This window comes from Theobroma umbraticum, unplaced genomic scaffold, assembly GCF_002168275.2.
Source record: "Theobroma umbraticum cultivar Fairchild unplaced genomic scaffold, ASM216827v3 scaffold_30.0, whole genome shotgun sequence".
NCBI lineage: Eukaryota > Viridiplantae > Streptophyta > Magnoliopsida > Malvales > Malvaceae > Theobroma > Theobroma umbraticum.
Window position 1 is genome coordinate 2365476 of NW_018397254.1, and position 16921 is coordinate 2382396.

At 35.9% G+C, this 16921-nt stretch overlaps 3 protein-coding genes and 1 non-coding gene across 5 annotated transcripts; 3 read left to right on the forward strand and 1 right to left on the reverse strand.

The window, feature by feature from the left end:
• Positions 1–393: 393 nt before the first annotated feature.
• Positions 394–4043, forward strand: LOC110426033 (UDP-galactose/UDP-glucose transporter 4-like). Its single transcript, XM_021441116.2, has 7 exons — positions 394–1125; positions 1586–1614; positions 1733–1934; positions 2151–2393; positions 2501–2602; positions 3284–3391; positions 3502–4043. The coding sequence occupies exons 1-7, from the start codon at positions 1000–1002 to the stop codon at positions 3748–3750; spliced, it is 1059 nt and encodes a 352-aa protein (XP_021296791.1). The 5' UTR covers positions 394–999; the 3' UTR covers positions 3751–4043.
• Positions 4044–4606: 563 nt separating this feature from the next.
• Positions 4607–9664, forward strand: LOC110414257 (Pleckstrin homology (PH) domain superfamily protein). 2 transcript variants are annotated; one of them, XM_021425360.2, is made up of 10 exons: positions 4607–4776; positions 5534–5685; positions 5944–6031; positions 6555–6819; positions 6955–7110; positions 7330–7383; positions 7624–7721; positions 7826–7951; positions 8111–8200; positions 9091–9664. In XM_021425360.2, exons 1-10 carry the CDS (start codon positions 4717–4719, stop codon positions 9205–9207), a joined length of 1206 nt encoding a protein of 401 aa, XP_021281035.1. In that variant the 5' UTR covers positions 4607–4716; the 3' UTR covers positions 9208–9664. The 2 variants fall into 2 exon arrangements, with proteins under 2 accessions (XP_021281035.1, XP_021281027.1); XM_021425352.2 differs by having other exon boundaries at positions 6555–7110; positions 9091–9647.
• Positions 9665–9980: 316 nt separating this feature from the next.
• Positions 9981–10052, forward strand: TRNAG-UCC (transfer RNA glycine (anticodon UCC)). The gene has a single exon. It is a non-coding gene; the product is annotated as a tRNA-Gly (tRNA).
• A 41-nt stretch (positions 10053–10093) lies between these two features.
• LOC110413258 (calcium-dependent protein kinase 26) lies at positions 10094–13908 on the reverse strand. The gene is made up of 5 exons (XM_089783520.1): positions 13729–13908; positions 12324–13229; positions 11926–12222; positions 10948–11364; positions 10094–10758 (listed from the first exon to the last, which is right to left on the reverse strand). Exons 2-5 carry the CDS (start codon positions 12910–12912, stop codon positions 10493–10495), a joined length of 1569 nt encoding a protein of 522 aa, XP_089639646.1. The 5' UTR covers positions 12913–13229; positions 13729–13908; the 3' UTR covers positions 10094–10492.
• Between the last annotated feature and the right edge of the window lie 3013 nt (positions 13909–16921).

Consider the following 16921-nt stretch of genomic DNA (forward strand, 5'->3'; position numbering starts at 1 on the left):
TTAAATATGTTAGTTTTTCTTGTAAAATATTAGTGAACTAAGCATGAACCTAAACATAACTTAAACAAATTTAAAGTGGAATAATAAAATTTTTTACAACCCACAACTTGTAAAGAAAAAAAATATGTTTAATGATATAAAATAAATGAAGAAGAGCAATTTTTTTCTATATTAATAATAAAATACTTAAATAGTATTTAATAAAAAATAAAATAAAATAAATAAAAATGCTTTTATTATTCTATTATTGTCAACTCCATATAAATTTCAAACGCTTCTAAATAAGAAAGATGCTTTTAGATTTATATGGAGTTGGGAGTTGGCAATAATAAGATAATAAAATTAAAAAAAATGGATTAATTCCATAGTTGTTGTTGATAAGATTCAAGGTACTTGTGATTTGGATAAAGTTAAGCTCCTCAAAAAGTCAAAAGTCTCGTATACATGATAAGTATATTTGATTCCCATTTTCTCGAGAAAAAAAAACAATTTTCCGAGAGTTTGCAGAGAATCTCCCTCGTGCTGAGACCGGGGAGCTTGAAGTGGACTCGCTCCGTCTCGCCCTACCTACCCAAGTATTTTATTCCTCTCCTCTTAAAGCATCCCCCTAACTCCTTAGCCACCCTCTTTTAAAGCCTTTTAAGTCCGTTGCCACCGTTTTCCCAGAGAGAGAAAGAAGCACAAAAGCCTCGCACTTCACAAGTCTCTCTCTCTCCCCTAAATTTGATACTAATATTATTTTTAGTGAGGGAGAGAGTAGAGGCGGGTATAAGTTTTTTTAAAATATTCTTTTGATACTTTCCTTCTTCTTGTAAAAATAAAAATCCAACATTTTTATCGTTCAGGGTAATAAAATAAACAAGAAAACGTTATTTGAATGCCCTCTTTTCATCTGTTTTCTGGGCTCTATTCTGGTTCTTTGTTCAGGGGTTGAATTTATTTATTTGGGCTGAGATTTGGTGCTGAGTAAATTAAACGATCAGGACTTGTTGAAAGGAGATGAAAAGCGAGGATCAAGCAAGGTCTTTGTTTGGGATTTCTCTTACAGATAGACCGAAATGGCAACAATTTCTTATTTGTTCATCCGGATTCTTCTTTGGTTACCTTGTTAACGGCGTTTGTGAGGTTTGTTCTTTTAATTTGTTAACTTTTATTTGATCCTTCTTGGGGTGTCTAATGAGCAATTCTTTTTGAAAATTTTAACTATCTTGTTGTTTTGAACCGGTCATTTAATTTGCTATGGTTTCTTGACTCTGCATGTGACGAACTCTCAGTCATGCATGCCGGGTCTTTTTTCTTTTTCTTTTTCTGGGTTTCTCTGTGTTTGGTTGCTAAGAAATTATGGTAGGAAGAGAGTTAGGAAATTCTATTAGTATTATATTTTTGTCTTGTTTGGTTGTCAAAAGTTGGCAAAAATTAGTTGAAACGTTGGTCTCGAGTAGGTTCTCTGCATTTGCCATTTCATGGCTTTGACCAGTTGATTTCTATGGTGAAATGATTCAATGAATACTACTTGCACTGTTTTATTGGATTTTAAATTCCCATTTCAACCAGATAACTGATGTGTTCTTTTGCTTGGTTGTAGGAATATGTGTATAATAGGCTTCAATTCAGGTAAATTCATCATAAATTTCTCCTCTTTTTTTTTTTTATTGTTTTTCTGTATATCTTTTAAATATGCTTGACAGTATACTTGGATATATCTTGACTTAAATCTTGCAAATGTTTTCAGCTATGGATGGTATTTTACTTTTGTACAAGGATTTGTTTACCTGATATTGATACGGCTTCAAGGCTTTACTATAAAGCAAATGGCCAATCCATGGCAAACATACGTGAAACTATCTGCTGTTCTCATGGGTTCTCATGGTTTAACGAAGGGTTCATTGGCTTACCTTAACTACCCTGCTCAAATTATGTTCAAATCTACAAAGGTAACGAGTGAAAGAATTCGTGTAAAAATTGCTTGTTGCCATCCTTTCTTTAGCCAAATGAGGAAAAAATTTCTTGCACCTAATCAGTTTATCAGAGTTCAAAGAATGCCTGTATCTCCGTTCTGAAGCAATTGTAGTATTCCGCAATGTAATTCAAGATTCTTTTTTTTTTTTTTAATTCTAACATACGAAACTTCTATTGTTCTGAGATTTTAGGTACTGCCAGTTATGATTATGGGTGCCTTCATCCCTGGCCTGAGAAGGAAATACCCATTTCATGAATACATCTCTGCTCTGCTTCTTGTTGTTGGTCTCATCCTTTTCACCTTAGCAGATGCCCAGACATCTCCCAATTTTAGCATCATTGGTATTATCATGATTTCAGGTGCTTTAATCATGGACGCCTTTTTGGGTAATTTCCAAGAAGCAATTTTCACCATGAATCCGGAAACAACACAGGTTACCCATTAAAGGTTTTTTTCTCATTTCTGCTGGGAACGAGAACAATCAGAAATAAAGTACTGATACTTTTATGTCTATTTATATTTATTAATTTTCTTCTACAGATGGAGATGTTGTTCTGCTCAACAGTAGTCGGGATTCCTTTCTTGCTTGTACCAATGATTCTAACGGGAGAGCTCGTTACTGCCTGGAATTCTTGTTCTCAGGTAAAGAGCAATGCCCTCCCTGCACGCCCTCCCCCAGGGTCACTGCCTCTTTATTTTATTGATTTAATTCTTCCTTCCACACCCTCCTCCCCTGCCAGGGGCCATGGGTGCATAAAATAACGTTTTCTTTGTGACTTAAAACAAGAAAGGGCTGCGGTGAAGTCATGTACAACGTGCCCACTAGTTCTATCAAAATTAATTTTCCTCGGAGAAATCAATAATTTGGTAGTTGACCATTCTAGTTAGTGTTGAATACAATTCTCCAAGTCAAGACTTATGAAGAGTTGCTGTCATTCTTTAGATTGGACATGGGGAGTAGCTGACATTTAGTAGATTTTATGGGGAAATTATTAACTCTTATGTTATAAGATATTCTCAGTTACAAAATGACACACTCCTGGGACCAACAGAGGTTCATCAGTTTTATTTTGGTGGACTTAGCGCATAACCCCAAACCAATCACACACGCACAAAGGCATGTAAAGCCTACTGATATTTCCTACTTGCATCTCGTCTCTTGCTCCGTTGGTGTGATCTTAATCAAAAGTAATTTCTAACAGTGAAGAGCACCTAGATGGTTATTCCTTTCTTCTTTGTACATTCATTTTCAACATTTTGACTGATACCATAATCTCTTGTTGTTATTGATATTTGTTTTTGGGTAATGTCAATGAATTGCAGCATCCTTATGTGTATGGGGTGTTGGTGTTTGAAGCCATGGCCACATTCATCGGTCAAGTGTCTGTTTTATCCCTTATTGCTATTTTTGGTGCTGCTACCACTGCCATGGTAAATATACTTATAATTTCTCTTGGATATTTGGTTTACTGAAGATCCATTCTCAACTACATCATGATTTCATCTAACTATTACTTTTCTTCTTTGGCACTGGCTTGCAGATAACAACTGCTAGAAAAGCTGTCACTTTGTTGCTGTCATACATGATATTTACAAAACCATTAACTGAACAGCACGGGTCAGGGCTGTTGCTCATAGCTATGGGAATCATATTGAAGATGTTGCCAGATAGTAAGCCAGCACCTAGGATCCCAATCTCAAATGTAAATGCCATGCATCCAAAAACCCCATCCCAAGAAGCTGAAAGTGTAGAATTTGAAGGAGGTGAAGAGAGAAAGCCCCTAGTCTGAAAAGTAATTTGAAATTATTCAAGGCTCTAGCCCCCAGATCAAGATTGCCTCCTTTTCCTGTCTATGTCAAATGTTTTCATATTCATTTAATATTTTTGGTTTCCTTACTGAACCCACTGCATTATAGGTGATGAGTAGTAACAAATAAAAGAAAGTTGGGGTAAATAGCTAGTGATGTAGGCTGTAGCCTCTACTCTCTTTGATGCTGTAACCAATTGAATTGATAAATGGCTTATTTTTCACTAAAATAGAGTTATGGATCAACAACAAAAATGTTGATTATTTTCCTTGAATTTCATTTTAAGTTAAATTAGTCCGTATGTTTGGTTCAGCAACAAGTGTTTGTACCGTGTATACCTCAATGGTAAAAAATGTAAGCAAGTGTATTTACTTTAATGGTAAAATTGTAAACGTTTCTTCTTTAAATTAAAAATAATAATAATCCGTTAAAAATTGGACTGCAAGTAGTCTAAATATTATAGATATAAAAATGGAATAATACTGCCGGGATCATATTCTAAAGTAAGTATAGAACTGACATCCCCAACATGCAATGGAAGGTCGAGAATGTCGTACAAGTATTCCGCGGCAGTTGCTTCACCGTATAAAAGGAAGACGACGTGCCGTATTATTATATATATATGTAAATGGTGACCACGTGTATCTCCCATTATTAAAGGGCCAAGCCCATGGTGGGGGGCGCTATGAGACAATTAAACAAGCACGTGGCCCACGAGACTTCGGAAACCAATCCGACGGTCCCAATTAAATGTCTGGTTCCCCACCTGATCGGACGCCCATAATCTACCCATTCCGGTTTTAAAATTTTTCCATAATTAGTCTCAAATAAAAAGAAGCCCCCATCTCTCTTCAGTAGCCTGAAAAAAAAGCCAGAACATTTTTTTTTTGAACCCTAAAAACCCCCTCCCCTGTGTGTTTTTTTTTTTAAATCTTCATTGAACCGCCATGAAAGGAACGAAACGGTTTGCCTTATCGGGCTCGGTCGCCGATACCAACGATTCTGCTGTGAGTTTTCTGAAATTTTACATATTTTTATTTAAGTTTTTTAAAAAATTTTGCTTCATTGTTCCTACCTTGAATTGATAGTCTAACCCTAATTCGATGTTCTTGGTTTTATTTTATTCTTCTCAATGCTAAAATGAAGAAAATGGGCATTTCTTTTACAGGATTTTGTGTATTAAATTGAGTTGTAAAGTTTCATTATATATCAGGAAGTAAATGAGCTATAAATTAAAGGCAAAAAATGTTAAAATTTGAATCTTCTGCATGATTTTTAGTTTTTCTTAGCTGGCAGGTATTTTAGGTTGATTGAAAGTTCTCTTTTTCTTTTTTCTTTTTATTTGGATGTGGGTTTATTCAATTTTCAAGAAGGAACTTGAGGTTGATAGAAGCTGAAGCTGTTGAACTTAGCCGTCATTGTCTACATATTGTTTAAGCTGGGATTTTGATTATGCTAGTTAGCAAGTATTTTAGAAATAATGTTTAGCAAAGCAGAGAAAATCAACCAAACAATGGACTGGAGCAAATTAGTTTCAGGTATGGAATAATGGAATAAAAAAGAAAAACCAAGTTCAATGCAGTGGATGAAAATAAGAATGATTTAACTAGAAGTTTACTTGTCAAAGCAAGGATTGTTTGAAAGATGGGGGAGTGATTATGGCTATTTTGTGCAAATACTAAATAGTTAGTTGTTATCATTAGATGGCTTGATGCATCAGTGACTTTGTCGAGGCTTATTGTTTGTTTATCAAAAATGGTGCAGTTTCGGAATAAAAGAATAATGGCAGGATCTCCTTTTGATGCGCAAAGGGCAGAACCATCTCAACAGCAGTCAACTGCAACACCACCACTAGACCCACAGCGAGCTGAGTTGTCTCGGCAGCATGTGAAGGCTCTCAACACCCAATTTGCAAGGTCCTATCTCTCTATCTATTTTATTGCGTGATGTTTGAACAACTTACTTCTGCTTTACATGTTTGGTAAAGATTAAGTGATGGTGTTCTTGTGCTACTCATAGAGCATGTCTGGTGTACTTAATATTCTTTTGAGCTTTCTGTATTGATATCTTACCAGTCCTTAGAAAAGTTAAATTTCTTGCTTGTGTTGTTCTTGGACCTTATTAAACTTATAAATTTGTACTTATTTCTCCATAACAATATTTTATTTTAACAGTTGGGTGCAATCACAACTGAAGAATCACCCTGATGAGCTTTGGGAAGATGGTGTTCAGGACTACCTAACTTATGCTTCAAACATTATGGTAATTTCTGATGATTTTTCCTTTCACTTGAGGAAAATCAAAATGTTTTATTTGACTTTGTTTTGTGGCTCATGCTACTTTTCTTTATCTTATAGAACATCCTTTCTGTAATTCATTGATTTTGTTAACCCCTTGCAGAAGAATTTAACGCAGTTTCTTCATGTTATTTCTCGATAAGAGTCAAATTAATGCTAGTTCTCATGCATGACTCATATATCAGTAGTTTGCTATCGGGAATTACTTGCTCATGCCATGTACCTTTTAGATGACAAAGAATCAGAGGTATTTAAAAATATATCATTCTTCTAGGACGTTTATTAACAGACTATATATGCATATTTTGAAATTCTCCTACCCATCATTTAACCATGAATCGATGGGTTAACTTGGCATATATTGCAAATAACCCTTGTTTCGGTAACTAGGACTTGTAATAATGTTTAAATTCACTAGACCACTTAAATGCAAGATGTAATTGTTTTTGTTTGCTGACTTGAATGGTATTCTCGATTCCTCTTTGCAGGAGAAGTTCAGTGATGTTGTCAACTGGCTCAAAGCAAATGCTGTAAATAGTGACAGCTTGTCTGTTCCTGAATCTCAAAAAAGTGGAAGTAAAGTGGTGCCTGAAACTAAGAATACTGAGAATAAATTTTTTCAAGTAAAAACTGGATTCACTCCAAGCAGCACAACTACAGGCTTTAGTCTAGGCACTACAACCCCGAGCTTTTCTCTAGGCACTACAACCATGAGCTTTTCTCCCGGCACCACGACCGTGAGCTTTTCTTCAGGTACTATGGCTACAAGTCCTACTCCAGCTGATATGAATAAAATATTTTCTCCCGTGTATACAAGTACAAGCTTCACCTCAGCTAGTTCAACTACAAGCTTCACTCCAGCTGGTATGACTACGAGCTTTATGTCAGCTGGTTCAAATTCGAGCTTTACATTTGGCAGTACAGCCACAAGTTCTACTTCAGCCGGTCCAACAACTAGCTTCACCTCATCTGGCATGACCACAAGCTTTACAGCTCCTTGGAGCTCTGGAATATTCTCCAATAGTCAGACTCCTGTCTTGTTTGGTAGGTGTTGAATTGACTTTCTATGACAAATCTGACTAAGGATTTGAGTTGTGTCATTGGACATTATTTGCTTGAAAATATTAAGACAATTTGCCCATGCCTTTTAAAAAGGACAAAGGTTTTAAGTGGCAAGCTCGATTGAAGGCAAGAATTTGGATGCTATTCATGTTAGTTTTGTCAGATTGATTCTAATTCTGCGTCCTATTTTGGCCTTTCCAGGAAGTCAAAGCTCAGTTGCTGTGAACAACAATGCATCAGATGACGCAGATGATGGTGCGAAAATGAAACTTTACCCTTTAATCCTTATTTACTAGATATTATTTTTGTTTTAAACCATTACTTCAATAAAGTCAACCTTATCCTGCAACTTTTTGCTTTTCATCTCGAGGTTATTTCTGTTTCTTGGTTTTAAGTAGATAGGTTAACTCTCTCTCTCTTTTGTCTCTCAACTTTTTAGTTTTCTTTTCATATTTCTCATTACTTGCATGGTAATGTGTCATTTTGGATTGTCAGAAAATGAGTTACCTCAGCCTAGCAGCCCATCGGTGAAGAAGTCAGAGGAGAAGGGTATTGTTGTTGTTCATGAAGTCAAATGCAAGCTTTATGTCAAGGTATATCCTCAGAAATTATAGATCTGCCTACTCTTGACTTGAGACATGTTGTTTGATCTGACCTTCTCTTGTGTAATCTCTTTCCCTCCCTTTTGTTATACCAGTCAACTGATCCAGCAGATAAAGATTCATGGAAAGATAAAGGCACAGGGCAGCTTTCCATTAAGTGCAAAGAGGGTATTAGCAAGGGTTCAGCAGATTCCAAACCAACAATTGTTGTTCGGAATGACGTATGTTTCTTCATGTGCATGTATTGGTTTTAGAAATATGATTCATGCATAAGCTGTTGTTTAGTTAGCAGATATAAGATAGTTCACTTTTACAACTGCCTGACAAAAAGTCCCTTTTTTTAACTAGCTTTAACTTCCATAACCATCTTCTGCTGGCAGGTGGGAAAGGTGTTACTTAATGCTTTGCTATATCCAGGGATCAAGACAAGTGCACAAAAGAATTCCCTTGTTGCAATATTTCATACTTCGGTAATATATTTGGAAGCCAAATATTTGGATATTATTGGTATTTTATGCTGTTCTGATCAAGTATCAAACTCTATCATGTTATTTTTATTTTCTGATCACGAATATTACTTAGCAATAGCTTAGCTTCTGGCCAAAGCAGCAGCTGGAATTTCTTATGTTATCCCCTATTAGAGCACTCACTAGTTGAGGTTGTTGCTTTAGGTTTGTCTATCGAACTACAACTGTGGTGCTTTGGTTTTTGAACAAGTCAAAGATGTCATTATCCCCTTTATCCTCAATTCTTGTGGATTATCATATATGAAGTCATTCATTTGAAATACAAGCATAATATTAGAGGTCAACATGTACATATACTTTTTATTTAGGGCATCCAGAGGAAAGCGTTTGATATAGGAAATTGACATGTATTTCTACCATAAACTGTTGAAAGTAACATCAGGACCAATTGCCTGGTGCAATGCTTACACATGAGCTTACAAGCACTAGATACAAGTTCAAATCTTGAGAACAACCACTTTTAGAAAATTGCTAGAGAACAACACCATTTCCAATTTATACTGCAGGACCCAATTTGGTGGGATCATATGTGGGGATGACCTCAGAAGGTTGCGAGTAGTAATAAATGTGTATAAAGAGCTAAGCAGGCTGCAATCGTGTAGTAAACCCTTACTGATTTGGAGTTTGGATGTGGAATTGATGAGAAATATATTGGTAGTTAGAATCTTTGAAAAAAAGATATGCTGATCCAGGTATGACAAGTCTTTTTGGCATAAACCTGTCTGACATACCAGGATTAGCTTTCAAAATTTTTCTTGCAGCATTTGACCATGTTTGTATTATGTTTTATGTTGTTAATTTTTAAAAACAGTGATTTCTCTTGGATTTTGTAGGATGATGGTGGCAATAATGATAATGTTGTGGCACGTACCTTCTTAATTAGAACAAAATCAGAGGATGACCGAAACAAACTGGCTACAGCAATTCAAGAATATGCGCCTGCATTGTAAAGTAACTATAGGTGACATCATTTATTCCATCATCTTGAGCCCCAGCAAATATAATGTAATCCTGAATGAGTGCAATTTTCCTGGATATTATTCCTTCACATTATGCCAGGGTCGGCAATTCTAGGGACTAGCCCAGCTTGTTCTGGCGGCTCTAAAAGCAAGGGGGCCTATTTTCATAATCAGACTTGATGAGATTATTGTATGCCCACAGCAGTTTTACCATAAACAGAGATTACAGTTATTACCTTATGCTGAAAAATTATGGGGAACTGTTTCTGTGATTCCTATTAAATCTTTTGGATGCCCGTTTCAAGCCAGGTGCTGATGGCTCACTACTGAAACGAATTTTGTTCCAAGATTATTTTTTTGGAAGTCACTTGTCTACAAAATTTTCGTTTATGTGTTCATCATGCCAACTGCCTCTGTTTAACTTGCTCGTACAGTGATGTAAATGGTAGTGCTTAAGAGTTAAGAAGGAAGCTAAGAATACTAGTAAATTTGTATTTTAGTTTCATTTCCTGTTGGTTTGGGTTGCTCTCGGTCTTCCCAAGGGATGACTGGATTGCAATCACCTTCAGCGGCACGTTATTTTATTAAACTATTTCTTTCCATGACCAAACGATGAGGAATCTCTGCTGTTGGCCTCAGCTTGGAATTCAGGAGTGAATAGACTTTTTTTGATTTAGTAACGCAAGCCCTTGGCTGTAGGGTTCCGTGTCTCCTTCTACTTAACGCTCTAGATGTCGGTAGTTAAGGATAAGTCACTGAACCTCGCGTTTGTAGTCCAACGGTTAGGATAATTGCCTTCCAAGCAATAGACCCGGGTTCGACTCCCGGCAAACGCAATCTTTTTACCAGAAAAGAGGCTAACTGTTAGTTAGTGAAAACAGTTCTCTCAAAATGTATTGATGGTGGAAAGCAGCATTTTTCCAAGTATTTTCATCGGAAATTACAATTTACAAACAATAAGGGATCAAAAATGTTTCTCCCAAGTTACAGGGCAGCTTGTTAGAGGATGAATAAGAAGTTGTACCCTATTACATCGCCTGACTCTGAACATAATGCCAATTTCAATCTTCAAATTCAGAAAAGCATCATCACTCAAACACCAACATGAAATTAAGCCAACAGATCCCTTTTTACCAAAGCTCAGCTCCTCAGATTTGATATACATATCTCACATCTGCATCTATGTTCCCGGATGTGTCACGTCTGCTATTTCTGTTCCAGTCAATATCAGTGTATATAGTTGTTCCCCTTTTGCTCAAACCTTGTATCAACACTTCTAGCATACGAGGGATAATCTAAGTGATGGCGCGGTAGGAATATGAGTGCAGGATGCCCAACGGATTACTGACTCAGTCACCACAAGGTCAAAGTGATCAACCTCACCAAGACCAATAGTGTGATTCCTTTTACTATGAATGCCTGCAAGGCGAGATCCATTGGGTCCTCCCCGGCGAATTTCTGTCTTTTGTTCCACTTCTCCTGCCCTGTGTTCCACTGCAACTGAAGTATCCGGCAACATAAATAGCTTTACTAAGTTTGATTCTGCAGAGTGAGAGAAAGAAGTCAGCATAATGTTCTGATTCCCCATTAATCCACTTTTGGCATTCTCCAATTAATTATGAGAAGTAGCCACTAGTATCAAGTTCCATAAGCCATTTTTCCTTGTTCAGTTTTTCAAGAAAAAAAAGGAAGATAGCAGCCTCTAGCCAAGAATAAAATGAAAACAAATACCTCCATATTCTTTGCCCATCTTTGATGTCTCAGCTTTAGCTTCCAAAGAAATTTTTAGTGGTACAACGGCAGCAGTTGGACTGAAGAATGTAAAGCTTGGCATTGATGGAATTGTGGATGAAAATTCTGCTGCACTCGATTGACAGCAGCTGCTAAATGAAAAACCCACAGATTCAGAACAAGGACTTGCATTTTCAACTAAGAAAGAAGAAAAGGATGATTTGCAAGTGAACGCAGGTGTTCCCAGTTGGCCATTGGCAGACACAGGTGATCCATCACTAAAGCTATAATCCTGATTTCTTTTTATGAATGGCATGGCAAAAGAACCTCGTCCTACTTCGAGCTCTCTGCAATCAAGGTTGTGGTGTTTCAATGCTTCTTCAGCTACTTGTCTGCAATCCTCCACCCAGGGGTGAGCTGTGAAAGGCAGTGACTTCTATTAGAAGGTATAAATTGAAACAAACTCTTTCCGAAGGGCTAAAAGCCTAGTTTTGAAACCATGCTAAAAATTGAAAAGTATAGCATGCAACTTTCCTGCTTCTTAGGACTGTGACAAGAGGAAAAAGCTCCGTGGACTCTTGCGTTGCATTAACTAAATCCTAACAACGTCCTTAATTCTTTATTGATCAAACCATACTGTCATATTTGTTTGATGAACCTCCAAATTGAATATTTGATGACAAAAGTAGCTTCTAAACCATGCATCTGAAGTGCTTTCAACTTTCAAGTGATAGCCTAATGGTCTAAAGAGTGTGAACAGCATTCTTTTTCTTAATTAAAACATGGCAGTACTATGAACTAATTTGTTAAATAGCTTTTCAATTATTAAGCTAATTTTGTACCTTTTTAATTTCAGGAAACAAGCATACCACCAACTGGTTTACCTGGAAAATCATATTACTAGTTTCATAGCCTCTTATTAACTTGCAATGCAATTATGTGCACTCAGCACAGACAAAAATTTATACATCAACTTACCTAGAACCTTTGCTGCAGTGAGCCTCTTAGAAGGGTCTACACAAAGCATTCCAGTGATCAAATCCCTCGCAGATACAGAGATGTGATCCCAAAGATCAGTAGGGAATCTTAGTTCAGCAGCCCTAACAGCATCAAATATCTTTGATTTAGTCTTCCCCCCAAAAGGAGGCATCCCACTTAGAAGAATATACAAAATAACTCCTGCACTCCATACATCGGCAGCTTGATTATAACCCCCTGCCAAAACCTCTGGCGCTATATAAAATGGGCTACCAACAGTACCATGCAAACTTTGCCCTGTTGACATGAAACCAAAATTCTTTCATTAAAAATATCACAGACCAAATGTTGTCTTCGAGATGCCCTAAATGAAATAAAAGGAACAATAGAGACCTCACCCTGTTTTATATAGGTTGCAAGACCAAAATCTGCTAGTTTAATTGGAGATGACGAGGATTTAGTTGCTAAGAGAATATTTTCTGGTTTGAGATCTCTATGAACAATGCCATTATCGTGACAGTACTTGACCACTTCCATCAAATGCTTAAAAAGAACACGAGCCTCAAACTCAGAAAAACTCCCATATTTCTCAAGCCGGTGGAAAAGTTCCCCTCCTGCACATAACTCCATCACCAAGTGCACAAAGTCCTCATCTTCATAAACTGCCTTTAGATCCACAACATTTGGGTGCCCAGATAACCTAGTCATTATTTCAATCTCAAGCTTGATGCTGCAGAAATCATCTAGTGTGACCAACCTATCTTTAGCAATGGACTTGCAAGCCAAAACCTCACCGGTTAACTTGTCTGAGCATGCCCTAATCACACCAAATTGCCCCCATCCTAATTGCCCTCCAAGAACATACTGATCTCTCAAATTTGATATTTGAGTTGTGTCCATAATTGTCTTAGTAAGGCTCGCAACCTTGTAACAGTTGCAGAATTGGATTGAAGGAAGGCTAATGTTATCACTAGTGACAATTTCCATGCCACTGAGGGCGACTATAATTATAGAAAAACACCTGTCAAGACCTCACTAGCAACATCAAATGATATAGAACTACCATCTTTTCTTCTCAGCTTTGCAATCTAATCCACGAGTTGGCTGGATTCCTAGGTTAGAGATGAGATCAATTATGTGAGACAACACATTTACCAAACCCATGCAAAGAATCAACTTCTAACATGAGCTTCTCATGATATACAGTTAAACTCTTATCAGAGATAGCCTTGTTGATCTTCTTCATAAACTGAACAATTCCCACAGCAGAGTCGCAGAAGGCTTTGATCTTCCACAATGATCGCCTACAGCAAAAGCATGAATTTCTAAATCTCAGACAACTTGCTTAAACCCCAAGGTTCTGGTTTTTCCCTTTTTATTTTTTATCAACTCTTTTCTATAGTTTATTAATATTCCTCTTACTTAGTTGCCAAATACAGAGAATTCAATCACAAACCACTCTTCAAATGCTCTTTGCAGATCCATAACTTAATTTAAACTTAGCATAGAAAAGTAAACCTCCCAAAGCAAAACTCAACCATAACTCTAAAACCCAAAAACGTCAACCACACAACAGAACCCATGATTATTCATAACATAACAAAACTAAAGAAAACAACATACTTTACAAAACAACCGTACAACCCCATATCAAAACAGAATCACGAATTACCAAAAACACGAAATCCCAGCAAAATTTACATAAGAAAAAGACAAAAAGTTGAAAGTTTTTCAACTAAAGAAAACTAAAATGCATAAAAAGAACACACATTTTTCAATCCCAGAAAGAGAGAAGAGACTGACCAGCTTAGCAAATGCGTTGAACAAGTACATATGTTTTATGGGAAAGTCTTCAGTTTTTTCCAGGGTCCAAAAATCAGTCCTTGGTTTCTCTCTGGTTCAAACAAACATCTTCCAATGTGACCGGCAACCAAAGGAACCTGTTTTCATGTTCATGGTGTAATTATTTATCATTTTTATGCTTTGTTTTGTAGGGATATTAAGCATTACCCGATAATGTGCAGGATATAAAGGTGCACAATCACCACTTGAGTTTGCCACGTGTCCCATTCCATCTAGTTGGGGATGTGGGTCCCGCAAACCTTATGGTTTCATTTACCAGATTACCCTCCACAGGGATATGTGCAATGATGATTAACTCCCACGCCAACCAGCAAGTGGAGACAGCATTACCCTATTTTTTTAATCCAAGGAAACTTCTCTACGTTATTTTAGATCCTTCCTCGTGGTATTTATGTATTGTTTATTTATTTATTTATTTCCAAGTATTATTTCAGTAGAATAGGACCCATAACTATACATGACAGTCCTCATTAGATCGCGGGACCCAGAAAGCAGATGGGCCAGATTATCTGCGGAGGTGATGATGTGGGCCCCAATGACTAGCTGCCACGTGGGTTGATATAAATGGTCCTTGAGGAGTTCAAAAACTTTGCAATGTGCAGAAAGAGAAGTAGGGAGAGTCGGAAGTTCTTTATCAAGCTTTGGTAGGAGAAAAAGGAGGCAAAATTTCCCAGCTGTGATTCGTACTCTGATTAGCTGTATACAAATACAAGTACGGGAATTCCGTGTATTATTTTTGGCCTTTTAAAAATGTTATACTTATGTGGCATTGCAACCAGCCAGCCCACTGACACAATAGCTCAGATCTTTTCCTTTTTTTTATTATTTTATATTTTCTACTAATTTAATAACTATTTTTTAGAAAGAAAGACACATCGCGTTATTATGTAATTTTAATCATGATGTTAGTATTGAATATATTATTTAAATATTTATGATACTTAAACGTGTAAACACGTATATAGATAATTGAGATCCAACGATTATCATGTATTTTGTTAACAATTGAGATCTTGATGTGTCAAATTATAATTAATCATTTTTAAAATTATAAAAGAATAAATCTCTTCATAAAGAGGAAAAAACAAAACTATATCCTCAAAAGTAGTGGGGCTATTTTAGTACTAAGAATTAGAGGCTAAAACAATACTCTGTCGGGGCATGTTTTTATTTAGAGGTTGAGTGGGGAAGTGAGTTTTTCCCTTCTTGTGGGATTTATTTTGGACAAGAGTGGTTGTTCAAGTAATGTTCCAACAGAAGGTGGCAAAGGTGAATGAAACAATATCCGAGGACAAGTCTTTTTCATGTCTACTACGTTTAATCCACGAGATGTACTAGGCTTGTTCAATTCACAGGAGAAAAACACGAAAAAGGATTGGCCGGACACATGACTGGCAATGCTCTTTGTCCACCAAACATGCCCACAACTCCAACATATTAATTGCAGCTCCTTGCTTCTTGGCCTGAAAGCCAAAATGTATCTTTCAATGTGCTAAACCCACTGCCCAAAATTTCCTCACTGTGCTCGGCAAGTTTAATGACACCTTTCCTTCTGTTTTTCCTCGTCTTTGTCATCTCGGTGGGTGGGCAAGACTCAAGAGATAACTACCTTACTCTTCAAGTTAGAATGAAATCTGGCCTTCTTGGGCAGCTTTTTATAGCGTTTGTTTTCACCCCAATGGAAATTTAAAGCTTTGGTTGGCTTGTATTGGGCTTAAGTACAGGTAATGGCTTTCTGAATTTGGCCCATTTTAACACAATACTTGATCTAATTTCCCATTCCCATGACCTCAATCCAATTGTTACCACTGTGTCGCCTCTTATTGTTATTGTTCTTGTACTGTTGATTATTAAAATTAAGACAATGACAAGGCTCCCCCAATGTACTTTGACAATTATTTATAGAATATTGTAGACGTTAGGTGTTTATTGATTGTTATTGAGTGATTAGTCATAGTCTCTTTTTTCATTCCCAAAGTTAAAGCTCAAAGACAATGAACATTGACTAGACATCTAATAAGCTTCATTACCAATAAAGATGAGACCAAACAATCGTTTTGTTTTTTATTTTTAATTTCCAAAATTTTAACTTCTTGACGATTTGGTTATAAATCAAGGAGTCTTCTTCATTTGTCCTTTTTTTTAAAGACACAAATATCTCCTATGTTGATGAAGTTAAGATTTCATGTCTGGGATGAGAACAATGTTTATAAAATAATTATATTTAAAATTTAATGTTTATAGAGACAAAATTCTTTTTTTTAAGTAAATATAAAATTTTTAAAAAATTAAAACGTTTTGGGGACCGACCTATTAGTCCATTTCCCTCTGCCTCTGATCTCCTACATAGAGCCACTGTCCTCAAATTTGGGCTTTTTTGATATTTAAGGCAAAAATAAAAGAATGTAACAGAGTTACATATTAATCTCAATACTATGAACAAAATATAAAATTTAGTTTAGTTTTTGCAAAAAAAAAATTAATAGACATAGAATTGAAATATTGTAAAATTACATTAAATCGTCATGCTTGTTAAGCTTTTTTCATTTTCTAATAAAAAAAATGCTTGCATGTGCTTGAACACTAAAAACGAAAAAATATAGGTACATACACATATGCAAGTTGTTGCATTTATCAGAATTAATATGTAGAACGGAGATAGAATACAACAAAAACTTATTGACATAAATAAATACAATTTTATAGTTTTAACAAAGTTAGAGTTATACTACAAAGTAAAAATCCATCTCAATTATTGGAAGGTAAATGGTAAATTGAATAATCGCAAAATGCATCTTCATGCTGTATTTTTTTTTTTAATATTGCAGTTAAAAACAAGTAAAAATTTGATTTACAAGCAAAGTAAATACAAGTTTTAATAATAAAATTTAAAATAATTTTCTTAATAAATGATCTGATAATATTTATTAATTCAAATTAATTTAATATTATATTAAAATTTTAAAACATATAAAATAAAATGATCCATAAAACACCTTTTTCGATATTGACCTGACAAAATAAAAAAAAAAGACAGCAATTATTGAAAGAGATTTCCAATAACCAAAATAAGGAAATCTCTAACAAAAAGTTAGCATAGTGGTATGGAAAAAGTGCGTCCTTTCAGCGATAC